Source organism: Acartia tonsa, chromosome 7 (assembly GCF_053477335.1).
Source record: "Acartia tonsa isolate MP-2025a chromosome 7, ASM5347733v1, whole genome shotgun sequence".
Classification (NCBI taxonomy): domain Eukaryota; kingdom Metazoa; phylum Arthropoda; class Copepoda; order Calanoida; family Acartiidae; genus Acartia; species Acartia tonsa.
The window spans coordinates 33162181-33184923 of record NC_137266.1 but is presented as its reverse complement, the minus strand read 5'-3'; the positions used below and the strand labels follow the sequence as shown (position 1 = coordinate 33184923).

Sequence of the window (22743 nt, the reverse complement as noted above, 5' to 3'; positions counted from 1 at the left end):
TAATTTACTTTTACCATCAGTCTATCAGTCATCATTAAGAGTTTGATATGTAATGTTACATAACTAGAAATAAATTTTTTTTCCTAACCAAATATAAAGCAATTTAATTATTCCTATATTCTGAAGTCAATGATATTATATAAATATTTATCTAGTACAGTGCATTGTGCAAACATATTCAGTTAAATTAAAACAATTAAGATATCAAAATTTATAAAATGTTAAAGGTGTAAAAAAATCTACGAAGATTATTTAATTTGATCTTTTATCCATGTGATTTACAGTGTTGAAATTTATTATACTATATATAATGAAATATTTATGGAAAATCCATTATGAAAAGGGGTGGGAATTAAGGTAGATATATCGTAATCTGATTATTATTAAGAACACTTGAAATTATGTATTTTTTTACAAACAAAGCTTATGAAGTTATTTTCCTTTCTGTAAAAGGGGTATTTGAACGAAGTGGATTTAAACTTGAATTTGGTGAACTGCATATTTTTTTCAGTTCAATAGTTTAAACTTTACTATAGGATATATATTTAAAAGAATTTTAATTTTCTACCATATGATTTAGTTTTAAAAATATCAAGACTTGAAAACCATATTTTTTGGATATATGCAACATAAATTGCTGTCCCGTTTACATAAAAACAGCATGATGACTATATATATATAAATGGTGCCATATTGATTGCTATTTTTTGTTTTACAAAATTAATTTATGTCTCAGATGTTTTCTTGTAACTTATGCTTGCAATCAAACTTGTTAAATGCACTTCATGCAACTATCCCTTTCTAAATGACATACATTGATTACGATATATCTACAATAATAATCCGCCCCCCCCCCCTTCCTATGTATTTAAAAAGTTTTGATCTTGTGTGATAAGTAAATGATCTGTGATAGTAAAATGTATGATTTATATTTCTATGAATTGTTTTGTAATATTTAGTAATATTTGACTTGTATTAAAACTGAAATACTCAGTCTAGTAAGTTATTCTTTATGTAAAATATTATTCTATTATAAGTCGCGCGACTACTTTATAACTAAAGTATGTGTTTATGTCAAATAATTTTAGCTAAATTATATCCTTGTTTATTCGCGGATTTTCTTGATTAAAAAATACAAATCAATGTTGCAATTCTTTTTTTTTGGCTATGTTGTTTACTTTCATACACGTCTTTTTGATTATACAATGCATTTAAATTATTATTGAAGTGTGTATATAATTATTTATTGTTTAACTTGTAAAATATATTTAGCTTGTTATTGCTGCGTTATTTTCATTGATTTATTAAAAATTTTATGTAACTGTATTTGTGATATTTTGACCTTTTGATTCCTTTTATGTTTAATATTTGATTTAGATTATATTATTGCAATAATTTACAGAAAATAATGGCTTATTAAAAATGGATGTAGAGGAACCAGACGGTCTTAGGGGTGTAACTCCAGGTCAATAATTAGCTCCATTTTTATTTAATATAGATGATGGTTGGATATAGATATACTTAATTCTTGACTGATTAAGATTAAGTTCTTTACCTATCTACTCTTTGTCAAAAAATAGACTCATTGAAAAATAAGAATAGCTTATAGATTTCACTTTGTGATGTCTCTATTTTCCTTCCCACGTTCACTTACGAAATATCTTCAAAATCACGCCTCCCTTTGTACTTATAGCTTTTTAGAGAGACTTAGTCCATTATTGATATTGAATACCTAGCTGCAAAAATAATAGAATACAAATTGTTATTATGAATTTTTATTGTCACCCTTTTTTATTTTAGCAAGCTGCATATTGAAATTTTACAATTTTTAAAAATTCCGTCGCGTCCATGTTTCACTTGACTTAAGATTAATCTTTGCAGGCGGGTCGGGAGTTTCATCTGGTGTGTCTACATCTAGACAATCCAGGGACCATGGAATCTCACAAGTTAAAGGTAAGTTGGTCATAATGTATCTATTCTCTGGTGTATCTTCAATTATACCATGTAGACAATGGAATCTCACAAGTAAAAGGTAAGGTGGTCATAATGTATCCTATGATGTATCTGCAACAGTTGGTTAATTTTTTGCTGTAAATTTTTTATAATAATACTGCCTATTTTGCAAGTAAAATTAGTTGTACTTCTATAAAAATAAAAGATAATCAAAACTTTGTTCCTGTACTGTCACATGAAGATAATCAAATTACAATGTTAATATTAGAGAGGTAGGGGACATTGGGCTGTTCATTACACTAGTCCCCCAATTTTTACAATAACTTTTTCTTATTCTTTGGATTAACAACTTTGGGGACTTTTACTGAATGTTTATTGGTTGGTTTTTCAAGTTGAGAGTTCAAACCTTTCAACCACTAATTTTATTTTACAGAAGGAGTAATTTTGTGTATCATTATTGTGGATGTACATTAATTTATAGGCCATTGTCTCATCCCTTTAGATTCCTGATTAATATAATATAACATATTTTTCCAACATTTGCATGTTTTCACTTTCTATTCATACTTGTATGAATTATAAGATTAAAAACATGAAAATATTATGAAGAAAGGGTGTGCTGTATTCTGAATTTAATTATAGAGAATGTGTATTTGTCAATATGTTGTTTTCTTGTTTTGACTATAGAATAAATGTTTAAGTATGTATGCATAACCCAGACAACTACCCCAAGTGGTGGGTATCATTTTTGTCTGCTAGAAAATTACATTTTTGTCGTAGCGACTTTGCAGTGTTTATATTTCCGACGCTAATGGCTAATATTCAAAGACCCAATTGAATGACGGCACTCACTCTTTAGGAAAGTTACATATAGCTCGTACCCCCTCTATTCTTTTACATCAATGAATATAGTGTTCTCATGTATAGGGATATAATACAACCATAGGAGGCGAAGGAATGTTATTGGCATGAGCTTCAAAGATTTTGAAACCAACTAATAAAAGAACGTGTTTAAATAAATACTAATTCCAGTTGTGAGATTTTATCAAAAGTGCCATACCCCCCCTCTAATACAAAGTTTTGTAAGTTCTTGCATGACTATCTTAAAGATATAAAAATTGACGTATAAAGTTTATTAATAACATAACAGAATTGCTCTCTTTGTTCTAAGCTTTTAATTTTGCTTATATTCTTATTGATATTGTAAGTCTTTAATATCGGGCAGTAATTGTTATCAACAAGAAAAAATATTTTATGATTTAGTAAAGAGGCAACACAGTTTTTTTTCACAAAGAATATCCTTTCCTGCAAATTAGGCTACCATTGAAAGAAATGTGTATCTTGAAAGTTTTAAAATCTTGGGGAAAATACGTAGTGCGTATAAATACTAATACAAATATATTTATTTAGGAAGGATAACTCCAGCTAAGAAGATTCCATACTGGTAAGTTTTAGTTTTAGCAAGGTTTCTTGCACTTTTTAATCATTTAAAAGTATTTTAAGTTCTCTAGAAAATTACTTGTCAAAAAATAATAATCTTTGAATCATTTTTAAATTAATTTCAATAACGAAGTTCATCTGCAATTTCTATGTAATGTAATGATGGTTTAGTTGATAGGCCTTAGTAATCTTTATAAACCCCCCTATCTCATATTTGAGAAAAAGGGGGGGGGGGGTAAAATGTGGTGACTCGTCACACGACATACCAGCAATTTTATTTTGGGTGCTACTCCCTTAGTTTTAGAGATAATTGGATGAAATCTTTTGGGCTGGGTCACTAATTACCCCAACTATTGGTATCTTTCAAAAAAAACGGCGGCGGGACCGCCGCTCCCGCCGCCGTTTTCTGCCGCCACCAAAAAAAAAATTTTTATTGCATTTCTCGCCGAATTAGGCAATTTGGAATCATTTGAGACCATGTTATTTTTTTCAAAAATTTCCCCTCACAAGCAACCCTGTGGGGGGACTTTGTCATTTTTTTCAAATTCTCGTTTATCAAAGTATATATTAAATACAGTGCTACTCCTGTGCTTTTAAAGATATTGAAACAAAATCTTTTTAGGTTGGTAAGTAAAAAATAGTTGAATTAAGAAAACGGCGGCGGGACCGCCGCTCCTGCCGCCCGCCGCCGTTTTCCGCCGCAACCAAAAAAAATTTTTTTATTGCATTTCTCGCCGAATTAGGCAATTTGGAATCATTTGAGACCATGTTATTTTTTTCAAAAATTTTTCCCCTTACAAGCAACCCTGCAGGGGGACTTTGTCATTTTTTTCAAATTCTCGTTTATCAAGGTATATCTTAAATACAGTGCGTCTCCTGTGCTTTTAAAGATATTGAAACAAAATCTTTTTAGGTAGGTCAGTAAAAAATATTTAAATAAAAAATGGCAGAGGTACCACCGCGGAAAACGGCGGCGGGACCGCCGCTCCCGCCGTCCGCCGCCATTTTCCGCCACCACCAGAAAAAAATTTTTATTGCATTTCTCGCCGAATTAAGCAATTTAGAATCATTTAAGACCATGTTATTTTTTTCAAAATTTTTTCCCCTTACAAGCAATCCTGCGGGGGGACATTTTTCTTCAAGGTATATCTTAAATTCAGAAGTACTCCTGTGCTTTAAAAGATATTGAAACAAAATATTTTTAGGTAGGTCAGTAACAAATGGCAGAGGTACGGCCGCGGAAAACGGCGGCGGGACCGCCGCTCCCGCCGTTCGCCGCCGTTTTCCGCCGCCACCCAAATTTTTTTTGTTGTATTTCTCGCCGAATTTGGCGATTTAGGCGAGGTCACTTTGCTGTTTTTTTTTGTTAATCTTTTTTACTTACCCACCCAACACCTTAAAAGATAAAAGATTATGTTAAAAAAAAAAAATTTGGTGGCGGCGGAAAACGGCGGCGGACGGCGGGAGCGGCGGTCCCGCCGTCGTTTTCTTAATTCAAATATTTTTTACTTACCAACCTAAAAAGATTTTGTTTCAATATCTTCAAAATCACAGGAAAATTACTGTATTTAAAAGTCCCCCCGCAGGGTTGGTTGTAAGGGGAAAATTTTTTGAAAAAAATAACATGGTCTCAAATGATTCCAAATTGCCTAATTCGGCGAGAAATGCAATAAAAAAAAAATTTTGGTGGCGGCGGAAAACGGCGGCGGATGGCGGGAGCGGCGGTCCCGCCGCCGTTTTCTTAATTCAAATATTTTTTACTTACCAACCTAAAAAGATTTTGTTTCAATATCTTTAAAAGCACAGGAGTAGCACTGTATTTAAGACATACCTTGATAAACGAGAATTTGAAAAAAATGACAAAGTCCCCCCACAGGGTTGCTTGTAAGGGGAAAAATTTTTTAAAAAAATAACATGGTCTCAAATGATTCCAAATTGCCCAATTCGGCGAGAAATGCAATAAAAAAATTTTTTTTGGTGGCGGCGGAAAACGGCGGCGGGCGGCGGGAGTGGCGGTCCCGCCGCCGTTTTTTTTGAAAGATACCAATAGTTGGGGTAATTAGTGACCCAGGCCAAAAGATTTCATCCAATTATTTCTAAAACTAAGGGAGTAGCACCCAAAATAAAATTGCTGGTATGTCGTGTGACGAGTCACCACATTTTACCCCCCCCCCCCTTTACCTAACATTTTGTTCTTGCTGTTATACTTAATATTCAATATTATCCTTAAAATAAAAATAGGATGTTTATGTATCCGTCTTTCTTTTCTACTGCCTGTATGTAACTAATGATTTCGCAAAAGTAAAGATTCTCATAGATCCAGGCCAGGGAAGGGTTCTAACTATTTTAGGGCAGGATACCTCCACCACCCTAAGAGAAATAGCCCCTGTATAAATAACCCCCCTCAAAAAAGTTTTAAAATTGAAAGTAGAGGGTCGACTCCCCTCAAGTCCCGTTAGAGACCTCTAGGGGCATAGCTTCTTAGTTGAATTATGAAATCATTTTTACCATCTTTTAGGTTATGGTTCCTCATAGCCAAATCTCTTGGAATCAAACTACATGAAAAGGTGAACAAAGAAATTTTTAATAAAGATAGATAAACAATTTTTGGATCTATGGAAAAAAACGAAGTAGTGGATTCGTCTTAATTTCACAGTAGTTTTTGATAGGTTAGGTAATTGTTAATGATTAACCCCCACAGGAGGGACTAGAATTAAGAGAAAAGCTACTTTGAAAATACGATGAAACCCAATACTTTGTTTTTTTCCATGGTCCCTTTTTTTTATGGAGTGACTAGGTAAGTCTTTTAACATACAGTGTGTGTTTTAAATATTAAACGGAAATCCAACATAATCTACCTAATTTTAAAGGGGGGAAGCGGATGTGCCACTTTGTGAAACCAAAAGTAAAACGTGCATGATCTCAGCCCATAAAAGAGTTACAGCTCTAAAAATCGGCACAGCAGTTGTTTGGTGGAGAACAATATGGAACTGTGAAGTAACGGCGGCGGAACCATTGCTCCCGCCGAAAACTGCCGTTTCCCGCCGAATTATACATAAAAATTCCCCTTATATTTTCACGTGACACTTGTAACTAATATTTCAAACATGTCAAGTGAAAATATACCTAAGCGAAATTTTTATGAAATTTTTTTTTAACTCAGATGATTGAAAATGTCTAATTTGGCGAAAAAAGGCAAAACAATCGGCGGGAAACGGCGGTTTTCGTCGGGAGCGGCAGTTCCATATTGTTCTCCACAAAAGCAACTGCTGTGCCGAATTTTAGAGCTGTAACTCTATTATGGGCTGAGATTATGCATGTTTTACTTTTGGTTTCAAATAGTGGCATATCTGCCTCCCCCCTTTTGTTTCAAAATAAAGCGGGGTTGGGGAGTCGGTATTCATCAAGGCACTTTTAGGTAAAATGCCAAAAATTGTATAAAAAAAACTAATATTTGTTCAGGATCGACCAATTATCTCAGCCATTCTTCATATTTTAACCTTCGGATCTGCCCTTGGTAAGAATTTTTAATTAATTTTAAGGACAGGGATATATTAACTGAAGAAAATTATCCTGCCTCCAACTTTACATCCAACCAAAATTACTCTGATTTTACGTGGTTTGTTATGCTTATTTTTGCATTATACTATAATGTCTTAGGTATTAATTTAAAAAATACAGTATTAAATTGCTGGTTGAAAAGTTGCAGACACTTTGAATATCTTTTATGTTACTTTTCTCTTATACATTAATATAAAAAAGTTTTAGCGACCAAATGACCTTGACTAATTCAGCAAAATATTTTAACCTATATTTCATAATTTTTCTTCATTGGATTTTTATTGTTTACTTGTTTTAGAACAATGGCAAAATATAGTATCTATTTTAATTAATTGTCTTAATATTAGCTGGTTTTTAAGGGATAAGTCATTGGATTGGATAATGTATTATTCATCCCCAATGATGATATACAAACATACCCATTGCATAGATAGAAATTTTGGATAGAAAAGTTTGGACACTGCTAGTTTGAACCAACCAATCAAGAACCCAATTTTTAGGCTAAATATTAATAGTGTTTGGGTTTATAAAACTTAGGGTACCAGTCCACTGTATTATGATTTACTGTTCAAAGTCCCCTCCTTTCCCCCTGGTTAAAAGATAATATTTTAGGTATTTTCCTCACAAATACTTGGATATGTGGCTATAACATCAGCTCCATACATACAAAGGTCAGAATTTTTTAATCATTGCTTAGAATCTGGGTAAATCCTAGTGGATAAAAACAATTAGTCTCTGAACTGCGATTTAACATGTTTAGTAACAAAATATCTGTTAATAGTTAACTAAATTTTATTAACGTAGTTACTCTATAAATAAGGTATTGTCTTACAGTCCTCGCATAAACAAGTTTTTTTTTGATTAACCTGATTTTTCCATATATTTCAAAGTCTTATTTGTGATGCTTAAAATTCTCCTTTTCACTGCAGAAGCCATATCTTCCTTCCCATTTGCTTGTCAAAAATATACCTTGCTGTTTTTTCCCTTTCAAAACTGTGCGTTTCCTGCTCATAAACATAATTGGCATATTATCCATATTAAGATTGATATTTTGGATGGTACAGTCTCTATAATGGTGATGTCATTCTTCTGTGGGTTAGGAGTCTATGCTCATAGACTAGCCTACAGGTAAACTATTGACATTGACAACAAGAATAACAACATCCATTCAATAAACTCAGTATCCTATTATATAAAGTAGGAAGCTTTTTTGTCTGTAGCGATTAGCGAAGGATCTCACTAATCGCTGAACCTATATAGAGTGAAACTTCTTATAGGCCTAGAGAAAGTTTTAAGCTATTTTATTTTATGAATAAGTCTGGGTATGGTTTTTGACTATTTTTCTGCTCTTCCATATCCCTTCGAATATAGATCCCTAGATCCTTGGGGCGCAGCCGCTAGTTATTAATAAATAAAAAAACCTAAACAGCTGATAATTAAGTTTTCTCTTAATTGCTACAGTACTTATAGGTCTGGAGATTGAATCTACGCTATAAAATAAACAGACCGACAAATAAATGTATTATAATTTTATCAGGTAGATAGATGCACTTTGTTCCTGGTAATATTTGATTGTAGATGTGTAATTTTAGAGATATTTTGGTAATTTCATAATTATTTTAGGCTGTTTGTTCACCCCAAGTTTTTAGACATGCTTCGACTTCACTCTAAAACTATCTTCAAAGTGAACTCAGGAAAAGAAACACTTTTCTCGTATTCATTCGAATTCGGTGGATAGGAACCGGATCTCATCCATACGAAAAAAACTATGTCTAGCATCGTATTATATCCAGCTTTCTACGAATATAAAAATGTACAATCATAAGATTAAAACCGAAGTTACGGGCTAAAAAAACTGGTTTTAAACTTATAATTGTACACTCTATATCCGCGGAAAGCCGTTTATAATACGATAAAATAAAAAACTAATATTGAATTTGAATAATAACCTGGCGATTTTTTTATCACATCAACAACATTAACCTAGATATTGATAAAATGCTTAGAAAAAATATTATTTTATCTTGATCACTAACGACTATTTTGATAAAAAAAATATATTTTGTTGCTTATTTTAAGTTCTGTTAGGTTAGGTAAAGATAGAAAGGGCGTCTCAGGAATAGAACCCCTTTAAGGGAACCTAATAGTTAGAGCCATCTTTAGATACTATGATATAAGTTTTCTATAAATTAAAGATAAGGAGGGGAAGATATTTCAGTATTTCCTATTTTTTTACTTTTATTATATAGAAGCCACACAGTAAAATAGTAAAGATTCAGCGCTCAACGAGATCTTTCGGTACAAACACATATCCTGTTACTTTTATACACTTGGACTGAAGTTATAAAACAATTCTTTTTAATAAAGTGTTTGTTTTGTTTACAGCTCTGGTGATATTCTTTGTTTTGCTGAGTTTTGTTTCTGTTCTCAATGTTTCAACTATCAACTATATCTACTCATACAATAATAAAGGAATTTTATAATCTCATCTTTTACCTAAAAAACATGTTTAATTACCATTTGGGCGTTGCTTGGTTTTGAACCTTAAACATCAAAGTACACAAAGTTGTTGATGACATATCTTGATGACACATCTTGTAGTTAACGCAATATTGAAAAGCACCTAAAATTAAAAGTAAAATATATTGAAATAAAGAGTGATAGATAGATAGTAGTGAGGAATATGATGCTAAGTTAAAGTATTACAAATCACGTTTTCTTGTTATAAAAAAAAGTTAAAGCCCTTTGTCTTTTTTAATAAAAAAAAATTTAAATTTAATAAAAGATTGTTATATTCTTAATCTCTTTGTCCTTATTATGATTAGTAGTTAAGCTACACTTGATCTGCTGTCTGTCCATACGTCTGTTCGTCACTTGCAATGGTCCAAAGCTACACATAATTTCATAACTTTATTTTTATTATTATTGTGAGGTTTTAAAGAAAGCCTAATATTTATATTTTAATTAAAATATATATTAATGGCTAGCATTGTGGCGCTATCTATAAACAATGTTGTTCTAGTTCAATCATTCTTATTCTTCATAGTAAATAGAAAATATTTTCTATTTAAAAAAGAGGAGATTATAAAATTGTTTTGTTTGTAGAAAATATAACATTGGAAAATAACACAGATATTAATCCTTGTCAAGTTGTTGATATTGCAATAGAAGTTTGCCAGGTACTTTATTTTAGCGAAGCTATTCTATAATATTAATATATTAATTCATATATCCGTCCATATGAGATATACTTTCAAAGATTCTTGGTGAAGATTTCCAAAAATAAATACTATATACAAAAGAAACTTAGAATGTTTTAGTTCTTGGCGTCGCTTCTTATGGATGTTGTCATCCTTTTTAACTTTTTGTTGCGACTTAAAACTACTAGGTATTACTCATTTGTTTTTCTTTAATGTGTAAAATAATGGATTCTTATAACATTAAAAGTATTTGGAAGCCTAAACGAATGTTAAATGTGAATCTATTAAAAAATCCTACCTCCCTGCCCTAGCAATCATTATTCCAAAACTATATAACACACTATTATAGGTGTACTGGATTTGTCAGATGGTGTTTTCTGTATTTTTCTTGGTTTGGAACCTTTTGGTTGCTGTTGTCCTTGTCTCTGTCGCTAGGACTCAAACCATCAATATTAGGAGGTAAAAAGATTGATTATTTGATCCAGGGATAGGACACTGGCCGATAAATGAGAGTTTCGCCTTGTATTGAGTAAGAGTTTCAGGGGTCTTAAAGGAAGCCTGCAGGAAATACACCGCTCTAAAAAAATACAGCCCCAAGTAGACCCAATGCCCAAAATTTGAAGCCTCCAGCTTCAATAACAAAAAAGTTGTAGACATCTTAAAATTAAATTTCAGGGAGTTTAAAACTTTGATGATTTTCAGCCCTCATATAAGAAATTTCAATGTTAAATTATACCAGCTAGAAGAAAAAATAAGCATATTTTGGGCAGGCAACCTTTAAGTGAGAAGACAATTGTGCACGCCAACTTTTAATAAACAAAGTTACCCCTTTCATAGAATGGACACTGTTAGTTTGTAGAACATAATTAAGATGTAATAAAATACTCCATACCCCATCCCTCATATGTAGTTTTTTTTTTATTTTGGACGCTACCCGAAAAATGTAAAGCAATTTTTTAAATAGGTTCTTGAAAGAATTGGAAGGTGATGCTCGACTTTTGGATAAACAACTTGGATCTAAATATACAAGGTAAAGACTTGATTTATATATGATTAATTTTTAAAACTTTTTAGATGGATCTTATGAAACAATCAAACATAACTAGCAAGATCCTAGAGGATGGTGGAACTGTACTGCCTCATACAGTTTTTTTCTTATGCATAACCCTTACGGGGGCTCTAACTCAGTGGGGCCTATACGTGCAGTGCCCTAACCTTATGGGGCTACCAAGTACCCGATCTAACCTAACGCAACCTAAGTAATAAATAAACAGACCAAAAACTAACCTCATGCTTATTTATCATTAAATAAAAGAGGGGGGTAGGAGGTTCCGTGCTGAACAAGGCACTTTGAAAAAAAAACGCCTAAGATTTGGAGTGAAATTTTTTTTGTCATAAGTTTCTATCATAGTGTATATGATTTAAAATTTTGTTTCAGACAAGAAGGAGGTTCAAATCTTAATCAATTTATTTGGACAGATGATGATAGCATAGCAGGTTACATATTAAGTTAGTAGTAGAGCAGCTACACTATAAGTAAATTGACAAGATATTATTGATTTGGAAGATTAGAACTTTACAGTAACTTTACCATAATACCGGATTTTTTTTTAGTTTAAACTTAATTTCTACTAAATATTAGGTAGGTAATATGTTCATAACAAAAGTTAATTGCAATTTTCATTTATTACTTGTTACTTTATTACAGTTTATTGTTTTTTTTTATATTAAACATTACTAGTTTTTTTTTTCTTAGCTATTAGTGGAAATGTTAATATTAGCATCTCCATTTCTAAATTATTATTTCAAGCAATTTTTTTAAAGGTTTGTAAATTTTAGATTACTTTACTGACCGAAGAGTGTTGGTGAATGGTTCTATTGATGGAGAAGCTACTCAACAACCAGAACAACAAATCAGATCCAGAAGTAAGTAAAATATAGGGATCTAAAGGGATAAGACAGTGGACGATAAATTGAAGGACACCCCCAATGGTGATAAACAAAATTTACCTTTCTGTTGATTAAAATTACTTATTAAAAGGTTTGGTACCTACTCAACTTAATGAACCAACCAATCAAGTTTTAAAAAAATAATATCGTAAAATAAATTTATTGCGCTATTTCTTGAATAGATCTCGTATATAACATAAAATAAACAATGGTTAATGTCTGCAAAATATACCTTTTTAAGATTGACGAAAAATGGGGTGAGATGGATGATCTAGATTCTAGATATGTTATATCTATTGGTCACTATAAGGGCAATTTGAATTATTCGGCTGTTATTTAAGATAGACGACTGCATTTTCTTGTGAAGATTATTTTACAAATAAACTTTCATTTTATGACTATTTAAGGATAAAATTTCTTAATAGAAAATATGATGCTCTCGTTCTTGTTCTAAATATTAACAAATACTCTTAATTTGTATTATTTAGGTTCCTTTTCTGATTTACAGCTTAGAATTGGTCAGCAGGGTTCTGTTTCAAGGTAAAATAAATTATGTAACCCACCTACTCTATGATAGGGGTATGTCCATCCGACTGTTTCTAAAATATATATTAACAGCTTAACCACACTATAGCAAATTACGTTTGAATTGTGTTTACCTGTTATCCCCCTTCTTGATAGTTTTCAATACTCTGAAACGAGATTTTCTATTACATTCAAAGTTTATGTTTGTTACCTACCAAATTATTAAAATTTGTTTTAGATTTGAGCAGCTGATAGAAACTGTTGATGGTCATATTGAAGATATTATTCAGGAACCACATGTTATGTCGGTCCAGGTACAATAATTTGATTCTATCCTAATCCTTATAATAAAGTAACAGGATCTCTAGGTGTCTGTGTGTCTGTTCCGAAGAATCTCGCTAACCGCTGAACCGCTAGGGACTCTGTCTTCAACGAGGGTAAGAAGGGGATAATAGCCTAAAAACATCCTGGGACCTATGTGAAGCTTCTCTAGAAGAGAAAACTCAATCAGTTTAGAAATTATCGTCAGACAAAATATATTATAGTATAATATGAATCGACTTTAGGGAGGGGTTGCCACTTTTTGTAATCAAATGAAATCAACCTGAATAGAGTTAAAGCACTGGAGCACTAGGATTTGCACTTGACACTTTGAGTGGTGACCGTTTTCTTCTTTTTTCGTCAAATGGTAGGATAAGTCTTGATTGTTTTATTTTTAGGAAATTATGCATAAGCATTGGAGGATCAGTATGAGCGTTAGATTAGCAAGTGTTGCACTACAAAGATGGATGAGTTCCATTACTCTTATGATTACAGCATGGACAGCTATAAGGTATTGTTAGATTAGCAAGTGTTGCACTACAAAGATGGATGAGTTCCATTACTCTTATGATTACAGCATGGACAGCTATAAGGTATTGTTAGATTAGCAAGTGTTGCACTACAAAGATGGATGAGTTCCATTACTCTTATGATTACAGCATGGACAGCTATAAGGTATTGTTAGATTAGCAAGTGTTGCACTACAAAGATGGATGAGTTCCATTACTCTTATGATTACAGCATGGAATTGGACAGCTATAAGGTATTGTTAGATTAGCAAGTGTTGCACTACAAAGATGGATGAGTTCCATTACTCTTATGATTACAGCATGGACAGCTATAAGGTATTGTTAGATTAGCAAGTGTTGCACTACAAAGATGGATGAGTTCCATTACTCTTATGATTACAGCATGGACAGCTATAAGGTATTGTTAGATTAGCAAGTGTTGCACTACAAAGATGGATGAGTTCCATTACTCTTATGATTACAGCATGGACAGCTATAAGGTATTGTTAGATTAGCAAGTGTTGCACTTAGATGGATGAGTTCCATTACTCTAATGGTTAGCTACTCTAATGGACAGCTGTAAGCTATTGTTCGCCCCTAGCCTCTAGGGGCTTTGCCCCAAGAGGTGATCAAAAAAAGTGTAAGGTGAAATTCGTAAAAAAAAAAAAAAATAAGGACCAAGGAAATCTTCTACAAAGGAAATCTTCTACAAAGGACTAAGGATATCTCCTACAAAAAAAGGACCAAGGATATCTCCTAAAAAAAAAAAAAAAAAAATGGGGGGTTGATTTTTTTGTTTTTTGGGGGGGTGGGGGTGTCCCACCCCCCCAAAAAATAGCTTAAAACCACCACAGGACCTATAGGTATATACCCTGAAGAGTAGAATCCAATCGGTTCAGTGGTTACCGAGATCTTAAGGGACAGACGGACAGACATCGTTCTACTTTGTATTATAGATAACATGATGTCTGTTTATTTGTACCAAAGGATCTCGCTAACCGCTGAACCGATATGGTTCTCCTTAACATAATAGCTTCTCATAGGTTCTTGGAAGTTTTATAACTATTTTGGGGAAGAGTATCACCATCCACCCTTCCAAGAGAAATCGACTTTAGAAAAAAATTACCTCCTCCCCCCAAAAAAGAACTTTAATTGCTCACTGATTTTTTATAGTTAAATTTTTCCAGATGTCTATATAAAACTTTAGAGCTTCGCTACTTATGTATGTTGTTATCCATGTTTTTTACTTTTTCTTTTTAAATCTAAAATAAAAAAAATTGGGTTATTGAATTCAACCCTCTCCTTCTCAAGTGCCCCTAGAGGTCTTTAGGAGCGTAGGCGCTAGTTCTTTTTAAAAAAGTAATAGGATATCTTGTATCTGTCAGTCCGCTATGGTCCGTTATGGTGTCTCTCCGCTAGTAGACTTAAATGTTTTGATAATAGGTAACTAGGAAAATATAAACATCATTTATATTAGGAATGTACGTTTTGTACGTTTTTTTACTTTTTTTTATGTACGTAACGTATTTTTTGTGTGAGTTCCATTACTCTAATGGTTAGCTACTATAATGGACAGCTGTAAGGTATTGTTAGATTAGTAAGTGTTGCACTACAAAGATGGATGAGTTCCATTACTCTTATGATTACAGCATGGACAGCTATAAGGTATTGTTAGATTAGCAAGTGTTGCACTACAAAGATGGATGAGTTCCATTACTCTTATGATTACAGCATGGACAGCTATAAGGTATTGTTAGATTAGCAAGTGTTACACTACAAAGATGGATGAGTTCCATTACTCTTATGATTACAGCATGGACAGCTATAAGGTATTTAAACTTGTAAAGTTTTGTTCATTATAGCATAAACGATTAAAGATTTGGATATTCTCAGAATAGATAGGACGACTATGACTTAACTTTTAAACTTTCAGAAGGTATAGTCATCTTGATCAACCTAGTGACCAAAAAACAAATTTTTTTTCATAAGAACACTTATGTCAATAAAGTAACAATAAAAATTTTATATTTAGAATGGTTTACTGGCTGTCACACACTCCATCCCTGTACGGAATATTCATGTTCATTCTTCCCTTGTTATTACTTCCACTGCTTGCCTCATCATACTCAGAAGTTAACTACGAGGGAGCTAAGATTATACAGGTATTTTTTAACTTTTTAACTGTCCGTTAGTCTGTCTGTCTGACCGAGTTAGTTATGTAAAAAGAATACCTATTTAGCTTCTTTTACTTATCTCATCCTACTCAAACCCTCTAGAAGCTATGGGCTCAGCCGTTATTATTTTATACAACTACATTGTAGATATATAAAAGCTTAATTAATCATATTATGACAAAATTATTGTACACTTACACACCCAGACAACTCTAGTGTTCATTAACATCCGTATGTCGCACAGGGAGGGAGATGACATTGGACTGTAACATATATTGCATTGGTACCTAAAGTTTCATAAACACGTTATCTTATTCGCATCAAAAACGTTGGGTACTTTATTTTTTTGTAATTTTGTTTATCATCATTGGTCATGTATATTAATTTATCGTCCAATATCGTATCCCTTAAGATCCCTGATATTCGAAGAAAGCTACAATTCCAAAATAATCAATTGGACTGTTGAACGTCAAATGTGAAGCGTATGGGATGTTTTATAATAATATGCGCTTTTGATGATTTGGTGATTTGAACCGAATCATGGAAAGAGGGTTTCGAAGGATTTTCACAGTAGCTTTTGATAGGTTAAGTTAGTTAAATGTTAATGCTGCTCCGCAGTGTTAGGAAATAGGCCCCGCAGCTTAGAGACCACAAAAAGGAGAAAAGCTACTGTGGTAAAACGACGAAACTCACTACTTCGATTTCTTTCCATGATCCTATGATACATATGTGGAAATTATTGCACCCCAGCAATTGTGTGTAGAGAATATTGTTGGTTATAAAAATGTCTATCATGGAGGCATTTACAGCATTAACAGCTAAAAAAGAGCATCTAGTCTATCATTCGTCTTTACACAACTTTTTTGTCTATTAAAGCGTGTCTAAAGGTTAAAACATATCTTTAAGATACTCTATAATTGAGTTTATGTGTCCGTCAGTCCGTAACGCTATGAAGGAAATGTGATTTTATCGGCTGCTAATTAAGATAGATTGCTGATTATATCTAAGATCATCCAGTATAGAACTTACTCCTTTTTTATAACGACTGATCATTTTCTTTATAGTCCACTTTGTTCGTTTTTCCATCTATGATATTTGAGTTTTGCTACTTATTGATGTTGTCATCCTTGTTTATATTACCAAGTTAAAAGTGAATCGGTATTATCCTCTTAGAAATTTTTTTTTCCAATTTTGAAAATTTGAGTACCTCCCCCCCGACAGCGAACTATAAACTCTCCGCATCGCTCGGCTCCCTAGCCTGCCTAGCCCGCTTGCCTGCCTAGCCGCAGCGCTCGGCTCCCTAGCCTAAAACCTAACCCAACCTAAAATAATTGTTCGTCGTTGTCGGAGGGGGGGGGGGGGGTGTACTCAAATTTTCAAAATTGAAAAAAAAATTCTAAGAGGATAACGCCAGTGAGTCTATTAAAATGAAATGTAAAATACTAGAATCTTCGAATCCGGCACAGGATGTGTTTTTTTTCGTCGATATGATTTTGATCGAAAAAAAACGGCTTTTTTGTTGATAGACGTACAAACCACATAAAACTACTGGAATGTGTTGTTTATCGAATCGTATTATAGACAGCTTTCCGCTTATACTAAAATTAAAAATTATATTTGTGAAACCAGTTATGTTAGCCTTGAGTGGCCAAAGTCCCTGGCTAACCAAACTGGCATTGATTTTTATTTCAAAATTCTTGGAAAATTTCTGTAATGCGATGCAATACATAATTTTTCAGTACGGATGGGAACCGGTTCTAGACCATACTTTAAATTTATTTCTATTAGTCTTAGTGACAAACTAATGTTGTTTTAGAGTATTCTGCCAACCAGTGATCGGATTGACATGTTCAAGTATTTGTATGGCCAGCCAATAAAGATGACTGTTTATGGACACGCGGTTACTTATGGTACCATAGGTAGGTTAAACATTATTAGCGCAGCTACTTTATAACTATAATTTGTACGTACGTTGTTGTCAACATCACGAATGCATAATTTTTTCACTTTTTCCGCTAAATAGAGATGTTTTATTTTGTACAATGGTCTCCAAAAGTTTATCTGTCAGTCAGTGCCACTTTTTTAAATTAAATTTTTTTGTGACTGATAGCGTTTGAAAAATATTTCCATGCAATTTTTGGCCATTTGTAATCGGATTTATATTTTCTCTGAAAATCTAAAAATTATTTCTTTTTTCTACTATTGGGTTTCTTTGTCTGTACACGAAAGGAAACATTAGTTTTTATGAAAACTCTTCTTGTATGCTAAAGTATTTGGAAACAATATCTAGAAGGTAACCTCTATTCATACTTTCTTTGTTTCAAAAAGGCATTAGTTTTCATGAAAAACTAATTTCTAATTCAATCTCACTTCTTACATGGCAAGCTATTGACCTGAAGTATTATGTTATAAGTTTGGGATTTGTACTTGATTTATTTTTTTGATGAGATATATTCTTCTAGTCTAGTCTAGCCTTAATTTAGGTTTTTATACTTTTCCTCATCATACATACTATACACAATCAGAGAGAGAGGGGACAATGGGCGGTTTATTACACTAGTCCCCAAAGTTTTATAATAACGTTTTTTATTCGTTGGCTTAATAACTTTGGGGACTTCAGTAAATTTTTATTGGTTTGTTAATTAAGTTGATTGTTCAAACGTTTCAACCACTAATTTTAAACTACAGAATGGGTAATTTTGTGTATTATTATTGGGGATGTACTTCAATTAATCAGCCATTGTCTTATTCCTTTAGATCCCTGATAACAATAGTGTGTTTCAAAATTTGTGGATTTAAAAAAATGTTAATTCCGTGTTTATGCTAATTTTAATCTTGATTATTTGGGAGAAAATCTTAATTTTAGATGATAGATTATTTAGAAAAAAATTAATCGTTTGCGCCAAATGTAGCTGAAAATAACATTTTTACCTTTTTTCTCAACTTTATTAACATTTTTTTCTTAAAGTGTACATTGAAACCTTCTAATAAACAATAAATGGTATAATGAAAGCTATGATAATTTGATTTACTGTATTGAATATTTTTACATAGAATATAATACATTCACCACTTGTATTATGTTCTTTTCCTCCAGTCATAATATCCACGTATATTCTACATCCATTCTTCACAATCAATAAACATGTAATATTTATTTCAGGTACAGTTGTTGCTGGTATCCTGGCTGCATTTGCCAGCAAAATATTCCTTCAGGAAATTAATATGATCTAGACCACTCACTTTAGTTTAAATAAACCTTAGAATAAGCTTTTTATAGTGCCTTTAATAAGAATGACGTCATACAAATGACAAATGATAGGCCAATATACAAGTTAAATTACCAATGTCAAGTCAGTACACATTTTGATTGACCAATGGTAGGACAGTATGACGTCAACTTTTATAGGCATTATAAAAAGCTTCATCTTTAAATTAAAGCATACAGCATTTTAACCTTAAAAATAATCTTTATAGCAATACTAGATATCTTAATTATCAAATATCAGTATTAAATGAAGGGGTAGGGGTAAGCAATTGTTATTGAAAGTGCTAAAATTTAAATAAATGAATCATTTATGTGTTAACAACTCTTCCCCCTTTTTAAATTACTGTTTTTGTACAGAATTTTTACAATATTTAGAATTTCTTGAAGTTGGCATGCTTTCGCCAAATTGCCATCTTTAATTTGTAATAAAACTATTCGTATCAAGTTAAGTAAAGCAGACTAAAATTTTTACAAGTGAAGCAGAGCAGACAGAAACAGCGTATTGGCTTACTCTGCTTAATTTAATCCAACTATTTTCTATAAAATATTGTTTATTAATTGAGTAAAGTTACGAAGAATAAAATCCGCTTGATCCAAATATTGCATGTTTTCAATCAGAAATTATACAAATTGCGACAAAACTGTATTTTATACAATCAATTCCGCATTTGTATCGCATTATAAAAATACAAGCGGCTTCGCCCCTAGCCTCTAGGGGCTTTGACCCAAGAGGTGATCAAAAAAAATTTTTGGCGAACTTCGTAAAAGGACCAAGGAAATCTTTAGCAAAAAAAAAAAAAAAATGGGGGGGGTTGGGGGTGTCCCACCCCCCATGAAAATAGCCTAAAACCACCACAGGACCAGTAGGTATATTCCCTGAAGAGTATAATTCAATCGGTTCAGTGGTTACCGAGATCTTAAGGGACGGACAGACGGACAGACAGACGGATAGACATCATTCTACTTTGTATTATAGATGATGCAGAACCGCATATTATTACAACAGCACAATCAGCTGCTTCCCCTTTGCCTCCATGGCAAAATTAAATAATCCCTATAAAAATAATGCTATTGTTTCTTATAGCGATTATGAAACATTAAGCAGAAATGATAAACATCTTACAATAGATATTCACTTAAATAAGCAAAAGTTTTAAATAGAGAGAACCTAACGACCGTCTTAGATTTTTTAATTTATTGAATACTCTATGAATTCAAACAAATATAGGTATTAGATTATAGAAAACTTGTATTTGTATTTTTGTAAACTCTATCTTAAACGGTCAATTAGATTGTAAGTGCTTAATTGAAAAACAAAATTTTTTAATATGGTGTTTTTAGGTAAGCTCTCCTAAACCAAGAAAGCAGTTTTTCCCGCCTCCTCCCCCCCCCCCCAAACAAAAAAGCTTACAAACAAAACTTTTTATATGCCAATTTTTTTTATACAGCAGATAATTATTTTTTTCAGTTATCATAAAGGGAAAAGTAGGTTGCAGGTAAAATCCGTAAGGGTATGTGTTTTTAGGCTTAAAAACAGTAGTAGAACAATAATATTCACAAAATATGTGTATTCCTTATTGAAAAGAACTATAGACAAAAAAATTTTAAAAAGTTAATGATACCTGAAAATTGCTAATAAAACCTGAAAAATTGACAATTAAACAATGTTTTTAAAAATGGATTTCTTTGAAATAATTAGCATTATTCGTAATTTTTTAAACTCTTTTCAATAATTTTTTTTATAATTGTCAATTTTGTTATTATTGTCAGTTTGACATTGGCGAAGCATTCGATGATTTTTCCGATTTTTAAAGAATTTTTTTTAACTGAGAATTTTTTTTTGTCTATAGTGCTTTTCAATAAGGAATACACATATTTAGTGAATATTATCGTTCTACTACTGTTTTAAGCTTTAAAACACACACCTTTATGGATTTTATCCGCAACCTACTTTTCCCTTATTTGGCTGTTCAAAATTTTAGTAGTTTTGTAAAATACAGGTTTATCCAGTAATATATGATTAAAGTGAGTCGGTCTTTTTGTTTTAGTATATAAATAGTACATAATTTCCAAAGATATAAAGTATTTGTGTTTTATTGTTAATTTTACAATTTTAGATTATCAGGGACAAGGGATAATGCATCGAAAGAAAATCTAAATTGTTTCTTTCGAAATTTCGAATTTCAATATTATACATTAATATGATGAAAATTAGCGAAAGCTAACTCAACGCAATAATATTTTTGACTATTTGTCGTTGGAAGTTATTTTTATATGCATTATCAATTGTCCTAGAAATCTATTGATCTGTTTCTGAGATTTTATTTTAGTATTACTAACAAACAAATGCATGTGATTTTATTAAACTTGTGAATTTATTCATAATTATTATATTTTATTCATTTTTATTATTAAGCAGGCTTTAACATTCCCTTTAAAAAAATGTGGGGTAGGCAAAAAGTATGATTTTGAAGATTTTTATATTTAAAATATAAAAAAAAACTAGATGCCTCGCCCAAAAGCCTCTTAAGTGCTGAATATATTTTAAAAATAGTTAAAAACCACCCAAAGACATTTATAAAGCTTCTCTGAAAAGTATAAACGATTTGGGTCAGTATTTACATTGAATGTTAACTTCAGACAAAATATAAACCTTACTACTTTATTTTAAACTAGCGGCTACGCCCCTAGAGGCCTCTAGGGGCACTTGAGGAGAGTCGAATTTTATAACCCAATTTTATTATTTTAGATTTTAAAAGAAAAATTTTTTTTAAAAATTTGGGGTGGGAATTTTTTTTTTATGGGGGGGGGTGTCCCCCCCCGCCATTTTTATTTTTGTTATAAAAAAAAAAAATGGGGGGGGGAATTTTTTCTAGGGGCGATTTCTCTTGGGAGGGTGGTGGTACCCTCCCCCAAAATAGTTATAAACCTTCCCGGGACCTATGAGAAGCTACCCTGTTAAGGAGAACCCGATCGGTTCAGTGGTTAGCGAGATCCTTCGGTACAAACACACAGACAAACACACAGACATCCTGTTACTTTAGTATAAGGATTTATTTTGCGTCAGCTTATGCTTTTTGCATGCTTCCTTTTATCCTTAAAACGCTATGTATTATTTGGTATTAAAAATTTTAACGCAATAATGTGATATTTGTATTTTTGTATCAATAAATTTTATTTAGATCAAATTGTTTTTATATTTGCTTAGCTTTTGTGTATTCTTGTATCTCCGTACCTATAAGCGATCATAAAATTAGGATAAGAAAATATAATTTCTCGTATTCATTCGAATCCGGTGGATAGGAACCCGTTCTCATCCATACGAAAAAACTATGTCTAGCATCGTATTATATCTAGCTTTCTACGAATATAAAAATGTAGGTAGTATCATAAGATTAAAACCAGTTTTTTAGCCGGTGCCTTCGGCACCTCCGGGCTAATTGTACATTCTATATCCGCGGAAAGCCGTTTATAATACGATGCGAGAAATAACTATTAAAATTCATCATAAGAACAAAAATCCGCATAAATTGCGTAATGTTTCTGAGACATTTTGTCTTGTCACTTATTTATAAATTCAATAATTCTTTCATGATAGGAAAGCCGAGAACCTTGCTTGTTTAAAATTATAGTACTGACCTCACCTAAACTTAAATGCTGCTTCGCTTCATTTATTCTACCTGCACATATTATACAGAGAATCTACATACTACGTTAAAACCGAAAATAAGGTATAGGCATGCAAAAGAAGACGCATTTATACCATTAAAGTAGTTAAGTATTTGTTTCTCTAGCTTAAGATTTCAAGAACTATTGATTGAGGTCTAAATTTTAGGCAAGCT

At 32.2% G+C, this 22743-nt stretch overlaps 1 protein-coding gene across 1 annotated transcript; it reads left to right on the top strand.

Moving 5' to 3' along the window:
* The first annotated feature begins 1118 nt into the window (after nucleotides 1–1118).
* On the top strand, nucleotides 1119–22089 carry LOC145323606 (uncharacterized). The gene is made up of 21 exons (XM_080165996.1): nucleotides 1119–1465; nucleotides 1882–1953; nucleotides 3364–3397; nucleotides 5912–5960; nucleotides 6856–6910; nucleotides 7567–7625; nucleotides 7997–8082; nucleotides 8578–8648; nucleotides 9340–9426; nucleotides 10060–10133; nucleotides 10504–10613; nucleotides 11119–11184; nucleotides 11593–11651; nucleotides 11994–12080; nucleotides 12593–12644; nucleotides 12868–12943; nucleotides 13349–13461; nucleotides 15492–15621; nucleotides 17450–17552; nucleotides 18797–18849; nucleotides 20950–22089. Exons 1-21 carry the CDS (start codon nucleotides 1423–1425, stop codon nucleotides 20965–20967), a joined length of 1497 nt encoding a protein of 498 aa, XP_080022122.1. The 5' UTR covers nucleotides 1119–1422; the 3' UTR covers nucleotides 20968–22089.
* Nucleotides 22090–22743: the final 654 nt, after the last annotated feature.